Source organism: Mirounga angustirostris, unplaced genomic scaffold (assembly GCF_029215605.1).
Source record: "Mirounga angustirostris isolate CCGP_5_RB_7025 unplaced genomic scaffold, mMirAng1.0.hap1 SCAF_8, whole genome shotgun sequence".
NCBI classification, from domain to species: Eukaryota; Metazoa; Chordata; class Mammalia; order Carnivora; family Phocidae; genus Mirounga; species Mirounga angustirostris.
This window is the reverse complement of record NW_026991716.1, coordinates 135,731,049-135,757,489: the sequence shown is the minus strand read 5'-3', so window position 1 is coordinate 135,757,489 and position 26,441 is coordinate 135,731,049. Positions and strand designations below refer to the sequence as shown.

The 26,441-nt window shown below is 42.5% G+C and overlaps 1 protein-coding gene across 1 annotated transcript in view; it reads left to right on the top strand.

Moving 5' to 3' along the window:
- Positions 1-23,549: 23,549 nt before the first annotated feature.
- TMEM242 (transmembrane protein 242) overlaps positions 23,550-26,441 on the top strand; it is a 29,213-nt gene continuing 26,321 nt past the window's right edge. The window contains exons 1-2 of the mRNA XM_045865802.3: positions 23,550-23,868; positions 24,424-24,524. Coding sequence (XP_045721758.1) covers positions 23,781-23,868; positions 24,424-24,524 — 189 coding nt within the window. The 5' untranslated portion in view covers positions 23,550-23,780. The remainder of the gene's footprint in view (positions 23,869-24,423; positions 24,525-26,441) is intronic.

The window sequence follows — 26,441 nt, the reverse complement described above, 5'->3', positions numbered from 1 at the left end:
CCTCCCTCCTCTCATGTGCTCTCTCTCTCAGTCTCTCTCTCTCAAATAAATAAATAAAAATCTTTTAAAAAAAAAAAAAAGAAAACTAGAACACCTATCAGATAGGTTGTCTCCAATTTAAAAAAAAAAGAAAAAAAAAAAAGAAAAGAAGCCAAAGATATTGAGGAAAAATTAGAAAGAGTCATTTGGTCTTATCAAAAGCAAATTATCTCTTATGAGAAGAAAAGTTTATGACCATTGGTAACTCAGTCTGCTGAAAGATACCTCAACAACTAAAGAAAAAAGCTCTCATTAGACCAGGGAAAAAAAAGAAAGAAAGAAATACAGATAGATAGATAGATTTGATCACAGTGCCAGAGTTTCATATATTTGACCCAAAGAAAAGACTGAAGATGTTTCATTACCTCTTTCAAGCACATGCACAATATGAAGAACTAGATCTTCTCCATCTTTTTCTTAAGATTTATTTATTTATTGGAGAGAGAGAGCACACGAGCATGAGGGAAGAGGAAGAGGGAGAGAGAGAGAATCTCAAGCAGAGTCCACACAGAGCACAGAGCCCAACGCGGGGCTCAATCTCATGACCCTGCGGTCACGACCTGATCCAGAACCAAGAGTCAGACATTTAACGTACTGCGCCACTCAGGGGTCCCCCGTCCGCATCTCTTGAGGAGTTTAGTTTTAAGAACAGTTTAGATTATATAATTGGGGGAACTTATATCTAGAATGACAATAAAATAAGATACTAAAATTATTGTGGCTTGAATTGTTCCTAAGAGTAGGATAGATCACCTCCCACTGACAGCCCTTACTTTCAATCCTCCCAGAATGCATTCAGTGGACACTGGAGGTACGATCCACTTTGTAGTTCCAGGTAATATAATCTAAAGAATGTAGCAAGAACTCTGAAAAACCGAAATAGCTGAATGTCCAAACATTTCCTCTGTTATATTATTTTAAAATCTGGATACCTAAAGTGTCATTTTTTCCCCCAGTTTAAAAATAATGCTATTTTTATTATTGTTTCCTATGGAAACCATTTCCCTAGGCATGGCAACAGCCATGTTTTAACAGAGAATTATTTATTTAAGCTGGTTTTTCTTGCTCAGCTTTGGATGACAGAAACCCATATTTTATCCCAGTGGATTCTTCAAGATTAATCCCTGCATACTCTTGGAGAATCATTTAATGCTGCCACAGCCACACTCCCAGTGGCTAAGCAGCCAAGGAGAACCATTCTGTTCCCCAGAGATCAGTTTGAGGAACTTCAGGTCCTCGGGGACTAATGGAAAGTTACAGCAGCTGTGACAAGAACTCTCCAAATCTGTTTGAGGTCAAATGTCAAACATGCTTGCACAGGAGAGAAAGAACGTTCCCTTCGCATAATACGTATTTCTGACAACGTATTATTCTTCTTTAACCATTAAAGAATGGGAAACTTCTATCTGCCCCTATGAATAAGTAGCTTGTATTAGACTAACTCTCCCAGAAAAATAGCCATAAAAACACTGCCTCTAAATTAAACAGCTATTAAAACAAAGGAGAGTAACCAAAACAGCCACGACTTAAGTGGTCAAGATCCTGAAGAGAAATTAAATACACAAAAGTGAGCCAGATAGTTAGCACTGCTATTCCGCAGGGAATTTGCTGAAGTATAGAGGCCAGACACACACACACACACACACACACGCATGCATCCATGCATACAGATGTGCATACGGACGTGCATATGAACGTGCATACAGACGTACATTAAGTGATCAAATGCTATAGGAGTCTCACTGGGCTAGGGAGATGAAAAGTAGAATTCAGGGATCTCAAACTGAAAGGATGTGGGGATCCAGCATCCCAGAGAAGTGAATTCCACATTCCCTGTGCAATTTCCCCTCAAGGCATTGACCTCCCCCTAAACTAAGTAGACAAAGTCCCAGAGGAAGAAACCAAGCAACCACGTAACAGACAATTTCTCGGACTAGGTCATCAGGGACTTTAGTGGTCTATGATGCTAGGAAGACAAAACTTGGAGTTCAGGAGTCCTGGCACACACCCCAAACTTTCAGCTGAGACCCCTGAAGGACCATAACCTAGGAAAAGGTGCAATAATTCAGGGATAGAAGAGCCCTTACAAATACTGAAACTCAGCTCCAATCAGCTCAATTCCTGATTGGGTCATGGTGATCTGCTTGCTGAAATCAAATTAAATCCTCTCTGTAGGAAGGTAGTCATCATCTAGAGTCTCTATGATTTGTTACACACGATTCCCATCATTCAATCCAAATTACCAGGCATACCAGAGAATATGACCAATGACTAAGATTTAAGGGAAAAAAGCCAAGACAATAGAAAGAGAAACACATGTGATCCAGATATTAAGGTTCTCAGACTCTGACTTTAAAATAACTGTGATTGAAACGGTCATGGAAATAGATAAATATATGGAGGATTTCACCAAGAACTGCTATCTATTTTTAAAAAGCATTAAATGGCAATTCTAGACTGAAAAGTGCAGTGACTGAATTGAGAACTCTAAAACTGGATTTAATGATGGATTATAAGCAGAAGAGAGAGTTAGCAAACTGGAAGATAGATCCATTAAAAAAAACTTAGATTGAAGCACAGAGAAGCGAAGCCTGAAAAGAGTGAAAGAGATATATGGTAGATAGTGGAAAACTTGAATACATGTGTAATTACAGCCCCGGGAGAGGAGAAAGAACAAGGCAGAAACTATTTCCCCAAACTGACAGAAGACATGAAGTCACAGATTCAAGAAGTTCTATGACCTTGAAGCAAGATAAATACAGAAGTAAACCACACCAAGACATGTCATAGTAAGACTGAAAACAAGAGCTAAGTGGGAAAAGTCATATAGTAAAGAGAAAAAAGACCTATTACCTTCAAAAGGGCAACAATAGGGGCGCCTGGGTGGCTCAGTCGGTTAAGTGTCCGCCTTCGGCTCAGATCATGATCCAGAGTCCCAGGATGGAGCCCTGCATCAGGTCCCTGCTCATCAGGGCGTCTGCTTCTCCCTCTGCCCCTTGTCTTCCCTCTGCTCGTGCTCTCTCTCAACCACTCTCTCTCTCTCTCTCAAATAAATAAATAAAATCTAAGAAAAAAAAAAGTTCAAAAGGGCAACAGTAAGACACTTTGGAGGCAAACACTGTATTTCTGTGTGCTAGCCAAAAAAAAAAAAAAGAAAATGAAATTTAAAAAACAATACCACTTACAATAACAGCAAAAAATTGTCAAATAGATAATAAATCCAACAGAAGATGTGTGAACTCTCTTTGCTGAACACTACAAAACATTCCTGAGAGAATTTTAAATAGACCTTAATAAATGAAAGAATATACCAAGTTCATGGATTAGAAGACCCAATATTTTAAGGATTAATTCTACTCAAACCAATGAATAGACTCGATGCTCAGAGCAATCTCCATTTTAAAAAATGCCTGAAGGTGGCTGACAAATTGGAAATTGACAAATTGATTTTAAAATTTATATGGAAATGCAAGGGCCAAAAAAAAAAGGCAAAAAAAAGCATGGTGAAGAAAAAAAAAGTTGGAAGACTTACACTACCAGATCTCAAGATTGATTGGAAAGGTAAATTAAATAAGGAAGCAAAATAGGTCACTGCAATATAACAGAGTTAAGGAAAACAGGTGGCCTTTTCAATAAATGGTAGTGTATCAAGATGGGACAAAATTAACCTTAATCCCCTACCTACACCCCAAAATCAATTCCAGGTGGATCATTAGCCCTAAATGGGAAAGGTAAAATGATACAGCTAATCTAAGATAACCTAGGGCAATATCTTCATCACCTGGGGTAGGCAAAGAGTTCTCAAACAGGACATGAAAGGCACTAAAAGTAAAAAAAGGTGGAAAACCGGACTTTATTAAAATTAATAACTTCTTTTATCAAAAGACACCATTAAATAATGAAAATAATGAAAAAGCAAGTGATAAGATGTGAGCATATATAAGTAATGAATCTATATGTATATGTTTGTGTGTCCTATAAAAAACTGAGAAGACAAATTTAATGTCTAATATAAAATGGACAAAAGGCTTGAATAGGCTCTTCCAAAAAAAGTGCATCCAAATGGACAATCGGCACGAGAAAGATATTTGGTATCAGTAGTCATCAGGAAAATAAAAATTTTAAAACACAATAAAATGCCACCACTCACCCAGCAGAATGGTTAAAATGAAAAAGATGAACAATCCCAGGTATGGGTGAGGATATGAAAAACTGATCTCTCATGCCTGCCGGTGGGGTTATAAATCAGGGCAATGCTGTGGCATATTTAAAAATGGCCACAGGCTATACCCATCTGTATATGTGTTTGCAATTGACACATACAATTTGCAACTAATGTTGCAGTTTCTCCCTCCAAAAGTTCTATTTCTCCATTTGTTCCTTGAATCTGGGCTTGGCCATGTGACATGCCTTGGCCAATAGGACATTAGCAAATGTGACACCAGAAAAGGCTTGAAAAGACCTGGTATGTTGGAGTTTGTTCCCTTTTGCTGCTCCTGGCAAATTGCCACCATCACCATGTGAATGAACCCAGACCAGCTTGCTGGATTATGGCTGCCCCATTGCTAAGTTAGCCCCATTGCTCCTACTGACGACCAGCCAACTACCAGACAAGTGAGTGGAGCCACGAGCCACCAGCTGACTGCTAATGCAGGACTGAATCCGGCTGACACACACGGAGCACAAAAGAACCATCCCAGATGACTCTGGGAACAATGAGTTATTGTTTCAAGCCACTGCATTTTCAGGTGGTTTGTTATGCAGCAAAAACTAACTGAAAAAAACCACTTTGGAAGAATGATTTGGCAGAATCTGCTAAACACATACACTATTCCCGAACAATTCTACTCCTAGGTATGTACCCAACAGAAATGCATCAAAAGACATATACAGGAAGAATGTTCATTGTAGCAGTATTCATAACAGCCCCAAACTAAAAATAACACAGATATCCATCAAGAATAGAATACAGGGGCGCCTGGTGGCTCAGTCGTTAAGTGTCTGCCTTCGGCTCAGGTCATGATCCTAGGGTCCTGGGATCGAGCCCCACATTGGGCTCCCTGCTCCACAGGCGGCCTACTTCTCCCTCTCCCACTCCCCCTGCTTGTGTTCCTTCTCTTGCTGTGTCTCTCTCTGTCAAATAAATAAATAAAATCTTAAAAAAAAAAAAGAATAGAATACATAAATAAATTGTGGAATGGAGTACTATACAGCAGTGAAAACAAACAAACTATTGGTAAATGTTCAGTATGGATGAATCTCACAAATACCATGTTAAGTTTAAAAAAACAGACACAGGACAAAAAAATGTATACTGTATGATTTCATTTATAGAAAGTTCAAAAACTAGGAAAAATCCACAGTGACAGTGATCAGAATAATGGTTACCTTTGGAAAGGTTTTTGGCTGGAAGGAAGTGTGAAGGAGGTTTCTGGGTGCCATCAATGTTTCATATTTTGATCTACTCATTTGTGTCCACTTTGTAAAAATTCATTGAACTGAGTATCCAAGATGTGTGCCCTTTACTGTATATTATACTTCTATTTTAAAAGTGTAAAAATGAGTAAGAAGTGGTTCTTGGTTCTATTCTCTACAATGTCTTTTTCAGGGAGCTTATCTACCTCCCCCCCACACACACACTTTTAGTGACTAGAATTTGCCTTGGTATTTGCTGATTTCATTCTCCGATCCTCACATAGACATCTGTACTTACATGATCCACTAGCATGGTGGATGCAGACTAAAACTGAACAACTCACCTACCCCACATATCTGGGCTTGTGGTGCTTCTCATTTCCAATTACATTTCGTGGCACCTCTCATTGCCTTATCTTCCTTGTTCTCCACATCGTGTTGTCAAGTCCTATTGAGCCTTCCTTTGAATTTTCCTTCAACTTGGTCCCACTCTCCTTTCTGTTATGTCAATCAGAGTTTGGAGGCAGGAAACAGAAACCACTGCAGTTACCTTGAGCAGAAAGAGATTTAATACAGGGAATCCAAGGCTTAAGGAATTATTGGGAGGCTGGAGAAGCCTTCTTCAGGCAGACCTCCAGGAATGACCCCCAGAGCAAGAACACTCAGGTGGATCTCTGGTGAAGATGGCCCTCATCTCTCTTCCCACTTCACTGGAGTGCATGAATTTGGTAGAATGAAATCCACATGCAGAACACTGTTTGCATGGGAGTCTGGGAATATAGCTTTGGCTTTCTGGCCTCTGCAGTACAGGAAGGTCACCAGAAGGAAATTGAAATAAGTACTGAGGGTCCATCCACCTTGTCCATTGCGCATTCAAGCCCATATCTCTTATACCTGGACTATTCCTTTAGTCATACAACAGGCATCTACTCAGTGTCTGCTGAGTATCTGGGATTGGAGTAGGTGCTGGCACTACCAAAAAAAAAAAAAAGACATAGTTCCTGCCCTTGAGGAGCTCTTGGTCTAGAAAGGAAGAGAAACCTAACAACCAATGATCCCAAGACAGAGCGGGGAAGGAATGTGTGAAGGTTTGGCAGCTGCACTTGGGGAATATGGAAAATATGCTTCTATCTCAACTTGGGAGAATAGGGAGGCTTTCCCAGAAGAGGCCCAATCATATTTCTGAGTCTTTTATAACATCATTTCCTCTCTCTGAAATAGATCTTCCACTCAATCTTAATAAAAATCTTGTGCAAGAACTCACTCATGAGTTTTAGTAGCTGAAGGCAAATTTAAGTTAGAAAAACTTTGGGGCTTAGGGGGTGGTCTCTCAGGCTCTGTCAAGTATGGTCTGATTTCATCCCATGCTGGCCCCATTCTCTGAGGCCCTCTTTTTTTTTGGAAGAGCCTGCCTGGCTTTCTGGCAGTGCACCTGCCCCAGAAGCAGAACCAGATCTCCTTTTGATCCTTGAAGCAGGGTAAGTCCCTGGTCCCTTCTAGAGAGGCAGGAGCACATCTCACTGCTCATCCCCCAGGCTGCGTGGGCAGCCCCTCCACTGATCTCATAAAGCCACAGAGACCCCAGAGCCTCCTGTGCAAAGTCCTTAGGAGACTGAAAAGGAGAAAGGCACGCTGGATTTTCAAGATGAATTTTCCTTGGGCTTCCAAGTTCAAATTACAACTCTTAGTCTACTTACACATCTAGTAAAACCAGAATAATTCCACTTTTTCTTTCATTAATGGCCAATTATATCAAGTTGAACAGACTAAACTCCCTTAAACAATCACGCCATTTACATCTTGGTTAATTAAATCCCCTCAAATATGTTAAACTGCAGGTACAAATGTAACTTATTCAATTTTCTTTTGAACTACTTCAAATGCCTACCCTAAGCAGCAAAGCCTTTCCAAGTACTTATACAACTGTAATAAACCTAATAAATTAAACCTATAACTACTGTGACTCTCCAGTTCACTTAAACATTCAAATACTGTTTATAAATTTAATCAGATTTTTGTACTTTATATAAAGCACAAGTCTAAAATCAATTACTTAATTACACATTTTAAATTGGGATCACAAGGCTAGTCTATCTTTGTTCCAATACATCCAATTCTCTTATTACAATGAAATCCAAGTACATCCAGATTTTCTCAATGATTTCAAACGTATTCCTGAACTACACAAAAGTATGAATATTATGGTTTGATTTACTTCAACACCTAATTCTAAACGTTCCTAGGGCTGGAAATACAGTCCGTCCATTGAGGGCACAATTTCATCACCCCAAAACAACTTGTTTTGTCTTCTCAAGGTATTAGAATCACTACTGGCCAGGCAACTGAGTCCTAGAGAAGACTGCATTTGTCCCGGGCAGTCCCACCTGCATCAGTGGTGGACTTGTGAGTTTTCTTGTAGTCAGACAACAAGGGACTCCCAAGTCCTCATCTTGCCTAGGGTGTTAATCTTAAAGCTCTTGCTACCTGGGTTCAGGAGATAGCATAATCTTCCAAAACTTCTTTCAACATTACTACCTGATGGGGCATAATGGAACCCCCCAGCCCCATTAAGATTTCAGTTAGCTTTGTCTAGTCCCTCACTGCCTGTTTGAATTTGTATTCTTTTCATCTTCCCCAGGGGCCAGGCCATAAAGCTTATAGACATTTAGTCGACATCTGATTGGTTCTATGGTTCTACGCATGTGTCTGCCCCGCCTGGGTCTGTGATCATGCTGATGATGCCAGTGTCCCTTCACAGTGCCTTCTCCAGTGGGCCTTGATAACCCAGACCAGAAGTGGCAAACTTTCTCTCTTTCAAATACCCCTGTAAACCACTGATCTAAAAACAGGTAGGCTTCAGGGGTCCTGGGTGGTTCAGTCCATTAAGCTATCCGACTCTTGATCTCAGCTCAGGTCTTGATCTCAGGGTTGGGAGGTTGAGCCCCATGTTGGGTGTGGAGCTCCACTGGGTGTGGAACCTACTAAAAAAATAAGTAAATAAATAAATAAATAAATAAATAAATAAATAAATAAATAAATAAATACAAACAAAAACAGGTAGGCTTCCTCTTGATGAAAGTCACCACGAAGTGACTGGAGAAATAAATAAACTGAATGTAAGTTATAAACATTGATTCTATCAGGTGCAGGTCATGTATTCACTTCTCAAATATCATCGAGCACTTACTATGTACCAGGAAGTACAGATATAGTGATGAATAAGACCTACCAAGTTCCTGCTGTCATCCCAATGGGAGAAAACCAGCAAATATGTAAGCACACAACTGGAACCCCAATCATCTCCAAGATCCACACAGCCCCCCTGTAGCTGAGGACCCCAACATCTACCCTCTGCACCCTGGGCATTTGCACACTGGGGCCCACTTTGTGGCAGCACCCGCTGCTCCAACAGTCTACTCTCCAGGAATAGAAGGCTTCCGCCCAGGGGCGCCTGGGTGGCTCAGTTGTTAAGCGTCTGCCTTTGGCTCAGGTCATGATCCCAGGGTCCTGGGATCGAGCCCCACATCGGGCTCCCTGCTCCGCGGGAAGCCTGTTTCTCCCTCTCCCCCTGCTTGTGATCCTGCTCTCACTGTGTCTCTCTCTGTCAAATAAATAAATAAAATCTTTAAAAAAAAAAAAAAAAAAAAGAAGGCTTCCGCCCTAACTGGCTGAGTGACCTGGGGCAAGAGATGAGAAATTCCTTGGACAACAGTTTCTTCCCATGCCAAACAGAGATAAGAGTACCTATCCCACAGGTGTGGGGATTAAACAAACTCATTCAGGTAAAGCACTCAGTACAAAGCCTGGCACAGAGCCTGTGCTTGATAAATGATAGCTAGTACTGTCTTTAATTTTAGGTATGTGTCTTAGTTAGCTCAGGCTGCCATCATTGAATACCACAGATGGAGTGGATTAAACAACAGGAATTTATTTCTCACAGTTCCCGAGGCTGGACGTCCAAGATTAGGGTGTCAGCATGGTCAGGTTCCAGTGAGGATTCTCTTCCTGGCTTGCAGACAGCTACCCTCTCACTGTGTCCACATGATAGACAGAGGGGGGGGGGGCGGGGCTCTGGTCTCTTCATCCTCTTATAAGGACACTGATTCCATCCTGAGGGCCCCACCCGCATGACTTCCTCTACACCTAATTACCTCCCAAAGGCTTCACTTCCAAATACCCTCACCCTGGGGGTTACAGTTTCCTCATACAAATTTTGAGGGGACACATTCAATCCATAATAATGTATTTCTCTGAGACTCCACTGAGCTTGAGGTGGGGGGATGTTTGTCTTTTGTTGTTGTTGTTTTAATCTCTTGAAAATGATACATTCCTGAAACCATGCACAGAGGAAACTTGAGGAACCATAACTAAAGCTTGCCAAAATTGCCCTTGATGTGTTATCTCCTTTCAAAGAACAAAACGTTCCTTCAGGGAATGAGCCAGTCATTCTCCACGTGTGCCCTCAGATACATCTCTCACCCTTCCTGTCTTCTTTGTGCTCCAGAGAGCTCTCGTGGTGTCCCTTTCAGCAGATTTCTGTTAGGGTGTGGCCAACAGATGACACCAGAGGACGTTGGAGGGCAGGAAGCAGGGCAGTTTCTCCCTGTTTCCTTCATGACTTGGTGCCTGGTTCTGGGAGTGGCAACACCCTTCCACAACAGCACGTCCGGTCAGGGAGAGCACCTTCTGCCTGGTTCCAAATCCCCACTTCCCCTCAGGCCTGGGGTTCATCACCGCTTCCTACTACTTCACCTACATCACCACTTCCTTCCTACTCTAGGTGCCTTGACCTCTCTTGGTGGTTCTGTAACCCTGCCCATTCCTCTGCAAAGAGCCCCTTCATTAAAGAATCTTCTGTTGAACTACCTGAGAGGTTTCTGATCTCTTGCTGGGACCCTGGTTGCTAGATGTAATTATAATAAACTTCAATATTTTCCCATGCAGCCTACTTCCCCCTCAGCCACGCTGATGGGGGGAATGCCAATGATGGCATTGCCGTCATTAAAAAAGAACATCTAAAGAATTTCCAACTGGCACATGTAGCTTTTGCAAGGTCATGATATTTGCCTTGAGGGAAATAGCCATTTTTAGTATTACTTGGAAGTAAGGAATACAGTAAAGGGAATACAATCCTTGCTGCTATAATACATGGCTGATAAGTAATAAGAAATATGAAAAATGAGAAGTTAGAAGTCAGCACAGGAGTTCAGAGTCAAGTTGTCAGAAGATCCTGCCGTCATTGCTCTTTCTATCTTCTCCAAGCTCCCTCCCTTTAAGGCAAAGTACTAATTGTCTTTCAAGAGGAATCCAACGCCTACCTCTCAGCCAACATTTAGGAGCTACCATGAGGCCTACCCCCATCCCACCCCACCCCCCCACCCCCGATCTTGGAAATCAGGAAACTAAGATGAGTCTCAGAGAGCTCAACTTTAAATCACATGTCCTGGATCAAAACAGAGAAATGCAAAGTCACCTTATAAGTTGAAGAACCCTTAGAACTGTAAGGTGTGGCTTTAGCTGAACTGAATGGATTAGAGACTACCTAAAGCAAAAATACATCAGTCTGAAGAGGCCAGGAAGAGGAGAATCACAGAAACAGACATCAACTGTGCTCCATGAATTAGCTTACAGAAGAACAAGCTTGAATAACTCAGAATGTTCTGATATCCTTCTTAGTGAGACAAACACCTCAGCTTCTCTCAGTCAGATACCATTAAATCATCAATTCTTCATTCCCTATGTTTCAACTCTGTGCTCACCAAGGAATGTTTTTATAGTAACGATATTTTCTTATTTCTTATTTCAATATATTTTTTTTAAAGATTTTATTTATTTGTCAGAGAGAGAGAAAGAGGCAGGCAGAAGGAGAAGCAGGCTCCCCACTGAGCAAAGAGCCTGATGTGGGACTTGATCCCAGGATGCTGGGATCATGACCTGAGCTGAAGGCAGATGCTTAACTGACTGGGCCACCCAGCCCCACAATACATGTTTATTACAAAAATAATCAGAAAATGTGGACCAAGCCCAGGGATGATGTTAATGCCTTGATTTATTTTCTCCTGTGCCATTCACACACATAAATACACAAACATACATAGTAACAAAAATAGAAATATTTCATCCTTACTGAGGTGTTTTTCGACTTCACCGAAAAATAATGAACATCTTTGTGTGTTGACAAATATACCTCTACAGCAGATTAATGCATACATATTTTTAAGGTGGGAAATCCTATCTTTTATTTAACCAGAGCTCTATTATTGCACATTTCTGGCATTTCCATCATTTTTCAATTACCAAAAGCACTACAGGAGACAGACTTGCAGCAAATCTTTGCACCTCACTAACCATTTCTCTGCACAGACTCCCAGAGGGCATGGGCATTCCAAGACTTTTGATACATTTTGCCAGATTGCTTTCCAGAAAATATTATAATTGTTCCAGTATTTGCCAATTTTTATAGGTGATAAATCCTTAGGTCATTATTTTAATTTGTATTTTTCTGATTACTAGTGAAGCTAAAATTTTTTTCATGAATTTATTAGGCATTTGAGTTTTATATCTTCCTATTCATATTCATTGCCCATTTTTATTGGGGCATTTCTTCACAGTATTAAATTGGCATTTGGACTCATGAGCCTGATTAATGTGATTCTTCCTGGAGAGATAAATCAGCTCTCACTCTGCTGACAAACCCAAGTTTCAGAGACAGCAGAACTGAGCTAACAGAGCTGCAACATAAACCTTCTTGGAATTTCTACCTTGTCACTAGGCCATGAATTTCTTCTACATCATGTCCACTAGATATTAATCCAACTTCTGCTCAGAAAGTCTTAGTGATAGAAAACAATATAATTCAAGTTCCTCATTCCATTTGGGGGACATTTCAAATTTTTAAAAGGTTTTTATTTGAAACAAAATCTACCTAGTCTATCTTTTCCCCATGGTTCCGGAGAGACTCTACCTCTTTCTCTAACACTTACCTTCAACTCTTTTTTCTTAGACCACATGGTTAAGATTTCCTATCTCCCAGTCACTGTTCCCTACACCTGCCCTGCATTCTGAGGATGTGAGTCCTCACACAGGCCAAGTAAATGATCCATGTCTTTTTCACAGGAAGTGCTCTAAGCCAAATCTCCCCCATCCTGCACTTGGTTATTTTCTGCAAATTTGATTTGTCTTTGTTAAAGCCCATTTTATTTGTTTTAGACTTTTGTTGAGTCTGCCTAAGCCATCTTAAGACATTTCTCTCATTCATCTCACTCATTCAATAATTAAAGCTTCCTGTTTTGTGCCATCTGTAAAATGTAATAGGCATGGCTTCCAGGGTCTAGGTTCAAGTAGCTTACAAATATGTTGAAATGGCCAGCCTGAGGAGAGAGACCTGCAGCATGGCCTCGGGGGGTTCCTTCCAGGTGATACATAAATCAAGACTCTTTGGGCACCAGGGGCTCAGCCAGCTTCAAAAACAACCAACCTTATTAATAAAGTTATGAAATGAGGGATTTTGTCAAAAGTCTTCTGAAATGCGGGTACAGTAGTGCCCAGAGTTCTGGTTGACCCACCAGGGATGTGGTCGGTTACAGGTGCTGTGGTGCAGTGGAGCAGGGCAGATGGGGAGAAGCCAGGACCTAGCCTAGGATATGGCCCCTGGAGTGACCTGCATGATGGGCTGGCGGTGGGGGTGGGAGCATCAGAACTCAACGCAAGTAAAAATGGGAAATATAGGGGAGCCTGGATGGTGCAGTCAGTTAAGTGCCTACCTCTTGATTTTCGCTCAGGTCATGATCTCAGGGTTGTGAGAATGAGCCCCACGTCCAGCTCCACGTTCAACAGGGAGTCTGCTTCTCTCCCTCCCTGAACTCATGCTCTTTCTTTCTCGCTCTAAAATACCTAAATAAGTCTTTAAAAAAAAAAAAAAGGAAGTGTAGCCAGTTGCTCAGCTCCTGGCAACCATGTGGGCCTTGGCTTCCAGAGGGTGTGTGAGTGGGAAAGCATGTGGCACCAAGTGTGCAAGCATTCAATGGTTTACTCATGTGGGACAATTTTATGTGAGAGAGGGTGCGTTTTTCTACTTCTGGCAAAGAGGTGTAAGGGGTAGTGACCACACCATGAAAGACCCCTCCAGGGACAGTGTGGCAGCCAGAGGAAGGCGGGCTGAGTAGGACACCTTAGAGGACAGCTTCAGGACATGCAGGGAGGGAGGAGCAGAATTGAGAGACAGAGAGTAGCTAAAATATGTGTTGCAGATTGGGTGAAGCAAGTAGTAAGTGGGGCTCCTCCTGGGCAGAGTTGCTGGCCCACAGATGACTGTCTTTGGGTCTGATGGTGATCCTGGTCCACTTTGCTTTGGCCAGGACCACTGGACCATGTGACATGAAACTCAGAAGCCTCTGCAGGTGGAACCACCTAGAGCCAGTTTTCTGAGAAGCTGAGGATGAGATCGGCAGACTGAATTCCTCCAGGACCAATGGCTCCCAGGACCACAGCACACTGAGCTCCTTTAAGAGAAATTACATGTAGATAGGATGTGCTGAAGCCAACTGGTTGCTCTACGATCAGAAGTCAAGATGGACCTCCTGCTGGATCGGTCATTAGGAGCATTTGAGTGAAATCCTTCCTGGACACAAGATGATCTGCTCCGTGACCTCAAAAGGTCACTCCCATTTCCATAAAGTCATGCAACACTGAGAAAAGCAACCAAATAAGGATAAATATATAGCAGGGCTTGAAATAGTAAATCTAATTCTACTGTAAGTCAGTCTATTTTGGTTTCTCAACTATACCAATTCAGAATGTGCTTTGGGGACTGCATTTTTCTTCCTAATTGACTGGAATGAAGTAGATTATTCATGACCATTTTGGCTCCCCCCCCCCCGCCCCCCGACAAATAGCTCTCTTTCTTCTCTCTTAGAATGCGAAGAATAGCTTTAAATTTGACATGGGAAAGTGAGAAATTATTTTTGGCTTGAGTAGAATGGAAACTTCGACCCCTGAGTGAAATCTGATCTTCACTCTTCTGACCACCCAGTAGGTTCAGATGAACGGCATTGGAGTGGAGACATTAAATTTTAGATCTGCCCTTGAGCTGCAAGAGGAAGGCGAGGCATTGCTTTCTACCCTCTAAACAGAATAACCTCGTTTCTCCAAACTGAGCTAGAATCAGAATTTGGGGGAGTAGAAACAATCCTAGTGACCAACTAGGTCAGTCTTTCTCAAACTATAGTCTAAGGTACCCAAGATACTCCTAAACAGAGGGTTCTTTGGCCAAATCAATTAGAGAATCACTGCTAACTGTGTCCTCTTGACGACTCTGAGAAGACCCAAAGCAAAGAAACCGTTATATTTTCTTTGCCAAACTTATTTGAGCACAAAACCTTTTTTTCCCCCGGGTAACACCTAACAGCTTCTGGAACTGACATGCTATGAAAGCTACTTTCTTAGTGCTGATCTATGCAATCCTCCCTTTTATGGAGGAGGCAAATGAAGCCCATATTAAGAGATATGGAGACAATGATGCCCCGGCAGGGTTGGCTTCCAGAAAACTAGTCCAGGCTCTTTCTATCTTTCTCTCTTTCTACCTTGGTCATAGCTTTGATGTATCCCCTAGCACATTTTCATCGTCTGGAGTTTGAGGTTGTATTTATTTATAGTGCACTCCACAATGAATCCATCAAATGCTTTGACTGTTTTAAAAAGGGCATTGGGTCCTGGTACAGTTGACCTAAATAAGACATCATCTTTTAAATGGCATGTAATTTACTATATGGTGAAATATTTTATCACACTGTATAATCACATTCTAAGAGATTATTGCTTTTACATGCAAGAATAAATCAAAGGGGTCAAATCTCAGTAAAATACATTACTAAAATGAAAGTATACTGCCCAGTGAAAAGTAACTGTAGACGCTTCTTTTGTAACACAGAGAGAACAATAGTTGGTGAGCCAAAATTACAAAAACCAATTGTTGAAAGGCCACAGGTGTATTTTTTAAATGTAAATTCAAGGAGTTTAAGCACGCTGGCACTCTTTTTTTTTTTTTTTTTTAAGAATTAGGATTCTTTTTTTTTTTTTTAAGATTTTTAAGCAACATTTTTCTGACTTATTCTCTGAATTCCAAAGGTACTTCGAATCTATATGCATTTTAGCACCACACAGTTCTTTCTGACACTCCAGCCCTGGATACTTTGGAATCTTTCTCATATTTTTTTCTGTCTTAATACAAGCTATTAGGGTATTATTATACATTATTATATGTATAATGTAGTTATTATATGTTATTATATAATGTATATTATATAATGTATATAAAAACCATTAGTTGGGGTATTTTTAAAATTGGCTCCTAGCCTCTGAGCATCATGTTTTCAAATCCCATACTGGCCCAGGTGGTACCATTTTGTGAACAGAAAAGGTGACCCTTTCCAGAGGCAGTGGGTGCCCTGCACCAGGGTACCAGGCTTGGTGAGCAGAACACAGGCTGGTTTCTAGCCCCTGTCCTCTGGGTTGGAGACCTATGTGCACATAAACAAGTCACACAACTAAAGGCAGGGGCCCTGTCTGCTTCCCTCCCTGTCCTCCAGCCCTCCATCTCTAGATCTGCCTCTAGACCCACCTATAGACCCACTTATAGACCCAGCCTTCATTCTGACCTGACTTTATGGACTCTATTTCTGGACTGTGGGCCTCTCAACTCTCCTCGCTGACGCAGCACCAGAAGCCCACTAACTCTATCACAGCTGGGCGCTAGATCATGGTCTCTTCATTTTGACTGAGTTGTGCCTTTGCATTTAGCAGTTAGTTACTAGGTCTTTGGTTCTGCAGAGGGTCAGGATGCTGTTATCCATGGGCAAATCTCTTGGTGGTGCTAGCTTTCCCGCCTGAAGTTCTGAACTCCCTCCTTTGCCCTGGATTCTGGAACACCATGTTAACTGCTTAGACAGCCTGCTTCATCTCACAACCAGACCACCAGGACTGCAGACCTCTCTTGCCAGGACCCCATAGGCATGTGCTTTGTCCCCCAGGACAAGCCTACTTGCTTCTGAATCATTTGTGGGGCTTCAGTTGCTGAGCCTACTTCTGGGAAATAGCCCTCTCCCTCTAAGTTCCAAGACCTGGGCTGTCTAGGCTCAGTGCAATCGCAGACCCATCTCCTAGGTGTTCTAGATCCACGTTGTGCAACCACAGTTGATAATCAGAGGAGTGACTTGAAGTACCGCAGGGGTCACAAGCAGGAAATAAAAATGTTGCTTTAGTCCATATTTTACTTGTTAAGGCAGAAAGTAGAAGAAATGCAGTTAGGAAGAATATCAACCCTGCAGGTGAAAACGGAAAGATGCTTTGATGAAATTGTCACCGACTTAGAAAATAGAGGGTCATGGAACTCTAAGCTCCAACGAGCCAAGGACTATGCCTCTTTCTTTCACCAGAGTAAAGCCAGCGCCTGAGACTATGATAGGTATTCAGTTAAACCTTGCTGAATGAATGAGAACGAAAATCAATCTAACCATGGTATTTGGTCAAAAAGGCTTCAGTAATTTGTGTAGTCACTCCTTCATCACACATGTGATAGAACCTGCTTTTAGTCACTTTGTCGTTTATAGTCTTTAATACATCAGGAGAGAATAATTCATAAAAATAAATACAATAAGCACAATAAGCATTAATGAAACATATGTGCCTGTGTACGAAATACTGGCAAAATGAAATGCATATATGGAAATATATTTTACTTTTGGCAGTGTTAAAGGGTTTTTCTCTGACTGGGACATGCATGGGACTAAAAATAAGAACGCTTTTATTGCCAGAACACTTGACAATTTACAAAATGCTTGAACACATGTGAGCATATCTGATCCTCACAACATAGAGGAATGTCATTAAAGGAAATTATATGCATCGCTCTTTTATAAGAAAATATCTGTGGCTCGTGAAATAGAACAGCTTTCAAAAAGGTTTCTGGTCTATCATTAACAGTAACAATCCAACTGCTAACATAGAAGGAGATAGGAAAGATACTCTCTACCATAAAGAAAAATTGAAAGGAGGGTACCTATAATGGCAACTTCCATTTACTGTGATGAAGACAGACTTCTATTATTCAACCTGGGGCTGTTATAGAATACTATTCTAAGAGATAAGTAATGAGATGCTGGAAGTGAGTAATGAGATGCAACCTTTGAAAGTCAAGTTTCAGCTCACTGAAGAGGAATTATTACCATACTTAGCACTTCTATTGCACTGTATTGATCATAGTGCACTTCAACGTAGCTATAACTCTGGGAGTCCAGAGCAGATACTGGGAAGAATTCGAGAGGCTCTGGTAACATCAGACTGGGGGATACAAATTTGGCAAGGGCTCTCAGCCAGCCTAAAGTCTCTCTGAGGGACATATGTTTCTCACTCTTACTTCCTTGCTATCCAAGAGTGTTGTCACTGGATATCCTGCTGAAGAGTTTGGTGAGTTACTCTGGAAACCTACATAATATTTCTACTTAAACAGAAAAAAACATCGATCTCTTTAAATGATGTGATACATTTTTAAAGTATTTTCATTGTTTTTCTTCCTTTTTTCCTTTTCATAAAAGTAATACAAGTTTCTTGCTAAATTTTTTCAAACGTTATAGAAATATGTAAAACCGTTGCTTTGGTCAGCATTTTGCTCACTAGGACAGAAAGATGAAATACAATTAGAAAGTTTCACCTCCCCCCTTCCCTCAAGGTAACCTCTGTTAATAATTCCGCATAAAGCCCAGCAGATCTTTTTCTTATGTACACACTTAATTAGGCAATAACTTTTTTTTTAAGATTTTATTTATTTATTTGAGAGAGAGAGAATGAGAGAGCACATGAGAGGGGGGAGGGTCAGAGGGAGAAGCAGGCTCCCCGCCGAGCAGGGAGCCCGATGCGGGACTCGATCCCCGGACTCCAGGATCATGACCTGAGCCGAAGGCAGTCGCTTAACCAACTGAGCCACCCAGGCGCCCTTAATTAGGCAATAACTTTTAAAGGTCTCTGCACTCTATTTTTGACAACTATCTTATATCAAGTAGCAGTGAGAAGAATGACCAATATGTGACGCTTATCCGATTTTAAAAAAGAATTCAGCCTCATATTTTAAACAGGGAGAAATTGAAGCTCTAAAGAAATATGTTTTAAAAATAGATGGGAAAAAAGCCTGTCAGTGTTTGGAACTAGAGAGAGCGAGGGTACCCACATTCTGGGAAACTGTAATGCTAACAGGTTTTCTAGCTGTCAAAACTTGGAATAGAATCTACAGGGGCCCAAAGGTTTGAAATAAGAATGTGGTCAGATGCATAGATGGTATGGACTTGCAGCAGACTAAAACAAACACCAAAATAGCAACAGAGTCTGTCTCAGATGAGCTTGCTTTCCCAGCAGCCTCTTTGCTTGCAAGACATTTCTATTACATTTTCCTAAAAGGGAATCATGCTTCCCTTGAAACCACAGTCCTGCTCACATCGCATGGGGCACCAAACTTCTGCAAATTTCTGACCAGGGGGGCCCTTGCTTAGAATATGCCCCATCTTGCTGTTTAAAAACTAACAATCCCTATCTTGCTGAGACACCATGTTCCAAACACCTGCAAGTCACCTGTTTGGAGCTTGCATCACACATTCTTATAGAAACCAGTCTAGGTAGGATTTGAGGATCCTGAGAGCAGGCCAGTTAATTCGATGGCACCTGAAGTACCTAATGGTGTGAACCGCAGAAATAGGAGATCTCGGTTAACGTTGTCTTTAAAATGCATTTTCTTTAAGCGTCCTAATTGGGGATGCCTGGAATGTGGTTCTAATCTCAAGGCCAGGGACTCCCCATGCAGGCTTTCCAGGCCTTGGAATCACCATCTTCCCGAATATGGAACAGAGCAAATGACAGGAGCCTAGGGCCCATGAGGAATGGGTGGGAAGCTCCCCACACAATAAGGTCACCTCGTCCAAGGGGCTCTCAGTTTCTCCTCTCAAGGCCCGTAGCTGACAAGGATCCTCAAAGCGCAAATCACTCACCATGGCAAAGATGACCCATTGGTTTGCTTTCATTGCCTCTTCACCCTCTGTATCCTGGGAAGTTGAGCTTATGTGTGGGAAGGAGGAATGTTGTCCTTTACTTTGGGGAATTAGAATGAAGGTAGATGTTCGTGAGGTGCAGCCCTTGGAACGGAAGCAGACACGGGTCCAGCACAGGTTGTTGTTATTGCCTCAAAATGGAAAAAACGCTCTAGAGTACAGGACGCTGTAACATCCCTAAATTTAAACACGTGTTCTCTCTCTTCTGTTCCTTTTAGTAAATAGTAATATAATTCTTAAAATAAAAAATTTCTGTGGTTTTCCGGGGGATGGGGGGAGAGACCAGCAAAGACGGGGAGTTAGGGAGTCTGTACATTTTCTCTCTGAGCAGTGTTGGGAGAAGAGAATTCCAGGTGTTAAAGTGGATGGTGTGGCTTTAAGAGGTGTAAACTGTAAGAGTAAAGCAGAGAGAGGACCTCTCTAACCAGCAGCATCAGCATCACCTGCGAACCTGTTAGACATGAAAGTTCTCAGGCCCCACCCAGACCCACTGAATCAAAAATTCTGGGAGTGAGGCCCTTCGGGGGAATTCCAGTTATCAAGCTCAAGCTTAGGGACCACTGGGTGGGGATAAGGACTTGGACAGAACTACTTTTATTTATTTATTTATTTATTTATTTATTTATTTATTTATTTATTTATTTATTTATTTATTTTCTACTTACTTTTTTACCTCTTTCACCCATTTCTCCTACTCTCTACCCCTTTGCCTCTGGCAACCACCAATCTGTTCTCTGTATCTATGAGCTTATTTCTTGTTTGTTTGTTCTTTTTTTAATTTTTATTTTGTTTGTTTGTTCTTTTAAATTCCACATACGGGAGAGATCATACAGTATTTGTCTTTCTTTGTCTGACTTATTTCACTTAACATAATGCCCTTGAAGTCCATCCATGCTGTTGCAAATGGCAAGATTTCATTTGTTTTATGGCTGAATATTCCATTAAATATGTATACCACAATTTCTTTATCCATTCATCCATTGATGGACATTAAATTTTTTTTTTAAGATTTTATTTATTTATTTGAGAGAGAGGATGAGAGGAGAGAGAGAGCACATGAGAGGGGGGAGGGTCAGAGGGAGAAGCAGACTCCCTGCTGAGCAGGGAGCCCGATGCGGGACTCGATCCCGGGACTCCAGGATCATGACCTGAGCTGAAGGCAGTCGCTTAACCAACTGAGCCACCCAGGCACCCCCATTGATGGACATTAAGGTTATTTCCGTATCTTGGCTATTGAATAATGCTACAATGAACATGGGTATAGCTTTTCAAAATAGTGTTTTCACTTTCTTCAGATAAATATCCAGAGTGGAATTGCTAGATCATATGGTAGGTCTATTTTTAATTTTTTGAGGAGCATCTGTGCTGTTTTCCATCGTGGCTATATCAATTTACATTCCTACCAACAGTGCGGGAGGGTTCTCTTTTCTCCACATCCTTAGTGACACTTGTTATCTCTTGTCTTTTTAATAAGAGCCATTCTAACAAATGTGAGGTGATTTTCACTGTGGCTTTGATTTGTATTTCCCTGATGATTAATGATGGAGTGATCTTTTCATGTGTCTGTTGGCCAGCTATATGTCTTCTTTGGAAAAATGTCTATTCAGATCCTCTGCCCATGTATGTGTTTTTTCTTTCTTTTTGTTATTGAGTCGTATGAGTTTCTTATATATTGGATATTAGCCGCTTATCAGGTATATGATTTGCAAATATTTGCTCCTATGCAGTAGGTTGTCTTTTCATTTTGTTAACGGTGTCTTTGCCGTGTAGCAGCTTTTGGCCTGTGGTAGCCCCACTTATTTCTTTTTGCTTTCGTTGCTTTTAAAAATAGAGCTGCTTTTATATCCTGGCTCTGCTTTTTAACAGCTGTGTGGGTTGAGCAAGCTAATTAATCTGAGTTTATGAAGAAAATTAAATGAGATAACATATTTGAAGCACTTAGCACAATGCTAGATACATAGAAAGCCCTCAGTAAATGTTAGCTGCTGTGATCACCCTTTTGTATGAAGGGAAGGAGAAGGGATGAGTCCTAAAGACTGTAAACAAGTTAGCACAGCATTTGCCTGTTGAAAGGGCCCTTTCAGACTCTAGCCTTGTGTTTCCAAGGCATCCACAGTTTAGATAAATTCTGTGTGGTTCATCCACCCAGAAATTTGAACAGAGCCGTAATTCTCAAACTGACTGATCATCCGAATCTCCCGTGGAGGTTTTTTTTGTTGTTTTGTTTTGTTTTTTAGATTTTATTTATTTGACAGAGAGAGGCACAGTGAGAGAGGGAATGCAAGCAGGGGGAGTGGGAGAGGGAGAAGCAGGCTTCACGTGGAGCAGGAAGCCCGATGCGGGGGCTCGATCCCAGGACCCTGGGATCATGACCTGAGCCGAAGGCAGATGCTCAACGACTGAGCCACCCAGGTGCCCCCCGTGGAGGTTTTTTTAAAAAATATCTTTTATATATTTTTTGCGGTGGGGAGGGACAGCGGGAGAGGGAGAATCTTAAGCAAGCTGTGCACTGGGCAGAGCTCAATCTCAGGACCTTAACTGACTGAGCCACCCAGGCACCCCTAATTTTTTTTAATTAATTTTTTTTTGAGCGAGAGAGCCGTTCCCCCCCCCCCCCCCCAGAGCTTTTAAACTGCCCTGCCTGGACCTTCAAGCAATCATCTTCAGCAGTAGGCCCTGGGCATCTATAATTTAAAATTTTCCATAGGCAACACTGCAAAACAGCTACTGGAATTGAAAGGTATGCTAGCTAGAGCTAACATGTATTGAGTTTCTGTTTGTGCCAGGCACTATGCTACCTTCTTTATTTATATTGCTTCCTTTAATTCTCACAGCAACTTATAAGGCAGGCACTGTCAGTTTCTTTTATATATGAGGAAACTGAGGCAAAGGGCCTAAATAACTCAGCCAAGTTCACATAGCCGGGAAGTGACTTAGGACCTGAACCCAGGTTTGAGCTACTAATTGCAATTAACTAATGTATCCATTTACTCATTCACCCAAAATTTATTACGTGTGACCGGGTAAGGAGTTGAGAGCCAGAGAATCTAAAATTGAACAAAAATCCCCATCCGCATCCTCAAGAAGTTCATGGCTTTTGTGCGTGTGTTCAGAATGAACAAATGACAGGTTGTCTCGTTTTAAAAGATGATGTCATGTGTCGGTGTTTGAGAGGCTGAAAAGATTTTCTATGACTTCCAGCCTCTTCCTCTCGGTGACCATTTATAGAATCCACCGCTTTGGCAAATCAGCCTCCCAGACTGGGAAGCCCCAGCGCCGTCGAGGGGCGGCCCGCACCAGCGTCTCCCCGCAAGGAGGGCTCCGGCGCAGGCTCGCCGGCCGTGTTAGCCCCTCAGGGTGGTCGCCGGCTGCCCCCGCTGGGTTGTCTCACTTCAGTTCTGCACCTCTCTTGGCAGGTCCATCAATCAAAGGGCGGGGAAGGAGGTGTCTCACAGCCGAGCTTCCACGTGGACTCTCTTCCACGGATAAAACCTGTCCCTTACACCTCAAGCGAGCACTGCTACGAAATTTCCCAGAAAAGCACAGAGAGAAGACGGAGACCTGCTTTTTAGAATCGTGAAATCTGGGGCGCCTGGGTGGCTCAGTTGGTTAAGCGACTGCCTTCGGCTCAGGTCATGATCCTGGAGTCCCGGGATCGAGTCCCGCATCGGGCTCCCTGCTCGGCGGGGAGTCTGCTTCTCCCTCTGACCCTCCCCCATCTCATGCTCTCTATCTCATTCTCTCTCTCAAATAAATAAAATCTTAAAAAAAAAAAAAAAAGAATCGTGAAATCTTAGCGCTGGTTAAATCCCTGGACGTGACGGAAGGCTGATCAGGAAACGGAGCTGCAGGGTCTCGAACCCTGCTGGCCCTGGGCTCGCGGCGCCATCAGCAACCGCTCACTGCCTCCTACCGTCAGAGCCGAGCACTGTTCCAGGCAGACGCAATATTCAAGGGCGGCGACCGTCACCTTGGGGCAGGCAAACGGCCCAACCTGGAGGCGGCCTGGGAGGACACCACCCCCCGGGGCTGGGGTGGGGACACCCCCGTGCAGCCACCACGTTTTCCTTGCGGGTCGGTGGGGGAGGAGAGAGGGTTTGGGGTCCGCGGCCGTTCCCGGGACCAGTATTCAGAACGCACAGGGAGACGTGGTAGCGGAACCTTTCTCCTCCGCCTCGCTCTCGCTTCCCCCCCGGAACCGGTTGGCGTCGGACCCAGTGGTGGAGGCTTATAAACATGGAGACAGCCGGTGCCGGGCCTGGGCCGCCGTCCTCTGGTCTCGACACTCCGGGATCCCCAGACGATCGGCTTTTCCTGGTGAAAGGTGTGGTGTGGTGAGGTGCTGGTGTCGGGGCGAGCTCTTCCGGGGCCTGCGCTGGAGCCGCCATTCCCCGCCCTGGGAGACCTTCCCTTGGGTTGCCCCTGAGTTGAGCTGGTGGGGATCGGCCAGTCAGGGGTCGTGCGGGGTGGAGTCTCCCCTGAGCTGTGTGCTGTATTTCCCCCATCCCCTCTATAGTTTCTCTCGTGCCTTCCCCTACCTTCCACTAGCTTGTTTTCCTCCCCGGGAGAAACTTCAAACCGTCCCCGGGAGGAGGGGAAGGGGCCCTGGGCCAACTCTCAGCACTTGGGAACGGTCCCGCAGAACGATCTCAGGAACCAGAGGTCAGGAGGTCACGCAGGTTTCGCACTGCTATCGTTTACCTTTATGGCCAGAGCTGTCTAGCTTTCGTTCTCAAATTTCAAAAGTGACTTAAGATGTAATTTAAATAGTGTCTGGACTTACTTTGGGTACGTCTTCTTAAGGTGTTGTGTTTTTTTTCCTCTCTCTCTTTAATCTCTCTCCTCCCCCTCCACGCCCTACCCCCAAAACTCTTGGCAGGTGGAGTTTTCCTTGGTACTGTGGCTGCAGCAGGAATGCTAGCCGGATTTGTTACAACATTATCATTGGCTAAAAAGAAGAGCCCTGAATGGTTCAATAAGGTTTGTGACACGGAAATCCATTTATAGCACTGTTGTTGTTTACAGATAATTGGCAGCTGTTGTGCATAGGAGAAGTCAATAAAATGTTGGTGCCCTTTCATATTGTTTTAAGAAGTAAACCTATATACATCTCATAGATTCAGGAAATGTACAAATTAATCAGTGGTCTTTATTTTCATTTAGAAAGAAGTATTTAGGGACTCCTGGGTGGCTCAGTTGGTTAAGTGTCTGCCTTCAACCCGGGTCATGATCTCGGGGTCCTGAGATCAAGCCCCATATGGGGCTCTTTCCAGTGGAGAGCCTGCTTCTCCCTCTCCCTCTGTGCACTCTCTCTCTCAAATAAATAAATAAAATCTTTAAAAACGAAAGAAAAAAGAAAGAAGTATTTAGTTATGTGCTTTCTTTTTCTTAAATTTTAGCAGAACAAGACTTTGAAAGCTCATCCAGTACATTTCCTATTCACAACATGACTAAGTCTAAATCTGGGTAATAACCTATCAGTTGTAAGAGGCCCCGGTATTTTATGTACCACTAAGGGAAAAAAAATGATGCCAGTTAAATTCTTGACACAATGCTGATTGCCAGAGGCATTTCTATTTATTTATTTCTTTAAGCTCTCCACCCAGATCAAGAGTCTCATGTTCTATTGACTGAGCCAGCCAGGCGCCCCACCAGAGGCCTTTCTATTTCAAAAATGTTCAATTGTTGAAGTAAAGTGCATCTTATCATTGATGAAAAACATGGATCAGCTCCTTGAGCCCAGAGATCACACGTGCTTTGTGCTGCTTCATCCCCACTCCCCAGAAAAGTGCCTGACACATAAGTGCTCAATCAGTTTGGGTTGAATGACCATAAGCTTCTTAAGGCAGAAAATTCTTAACTCCATGAGCAAGATTGAGTAATCACTCATGTGGTCATACCCCAGCTGTTGAGGATTGTTTCTTCTCATTGACTTGTAGACTTGCAGTTACTTGTTAGCATGTGTTGTCCTGTCTCTGCCCTCTCCATCCCGTATCGTTTATTTAGCCATCATTTCATTGCTTCAGATGTTAACTTGGGATCTTTTATGTGTCAGGCACTGTGCTAGCTCGATGCAAGAGATAACAAAAATGAACCGATGCTTGCCCTTCAGGAAGCTAGCATCTGTGCAGGAGGAGACAGATATTAAATATTGATGCAATTAACTATATAATTATAATTTGATGTTTGCTTGGAAGAAGAGTGTTATGTGAAACATCGTAAACTAGTCGAGTTCCCTTTCCACTTACATTTTTAATAATCTGATATCATACTTAAGCACTGTAGATACTGTAAAGGAAAAAGACCACATTTAAGGTGCTTTTGTTCTCCATCTGAATACTCAAGGCTTAAATGGAGCTACCTAAATCACTGTAATGAACCCTGTGGTCATTTTCACCCTGTATTATAGAATATTTTCAGTGCAGAACTCTATCTTGTAGAAGGAATCAGTAAAGCCTAACTGATAGTGATGCTTTAACAGTAGAATTTGCATTCATTTCTAAGCCTGAATTACCAGGTTAACCTTTGGGTCACAGACCTTTCTGAGAATCTGATGAAAGCTAGGGATTCTCAGGAAAAAAAAAACAACTCATACCCACATTTACAACTTGGCATTCTGTTTTGTGGTTCTAAGATTTGATGGTCACACATGTCCTATCAAACACGGTGGTTGTCAGGCTGTGGGCCATAGAACCCTAGGGATCCTTGAGACTCTTTGGGGGTCTGTAAAGTCAAAACTATTTTCCTAGTAATAGCGAGGCATTTGCACTAACAGTATAGAAGCACGTGGGGTGAGAGTGCTGGAGCCTTAGTGGAATCAAGGTGGTGGCACCCAGCTGTACCGGCAGGCCTGGTGGTCTTCACTACCGTGCATCTGTAGTTAAAAAAAAAAAAAAA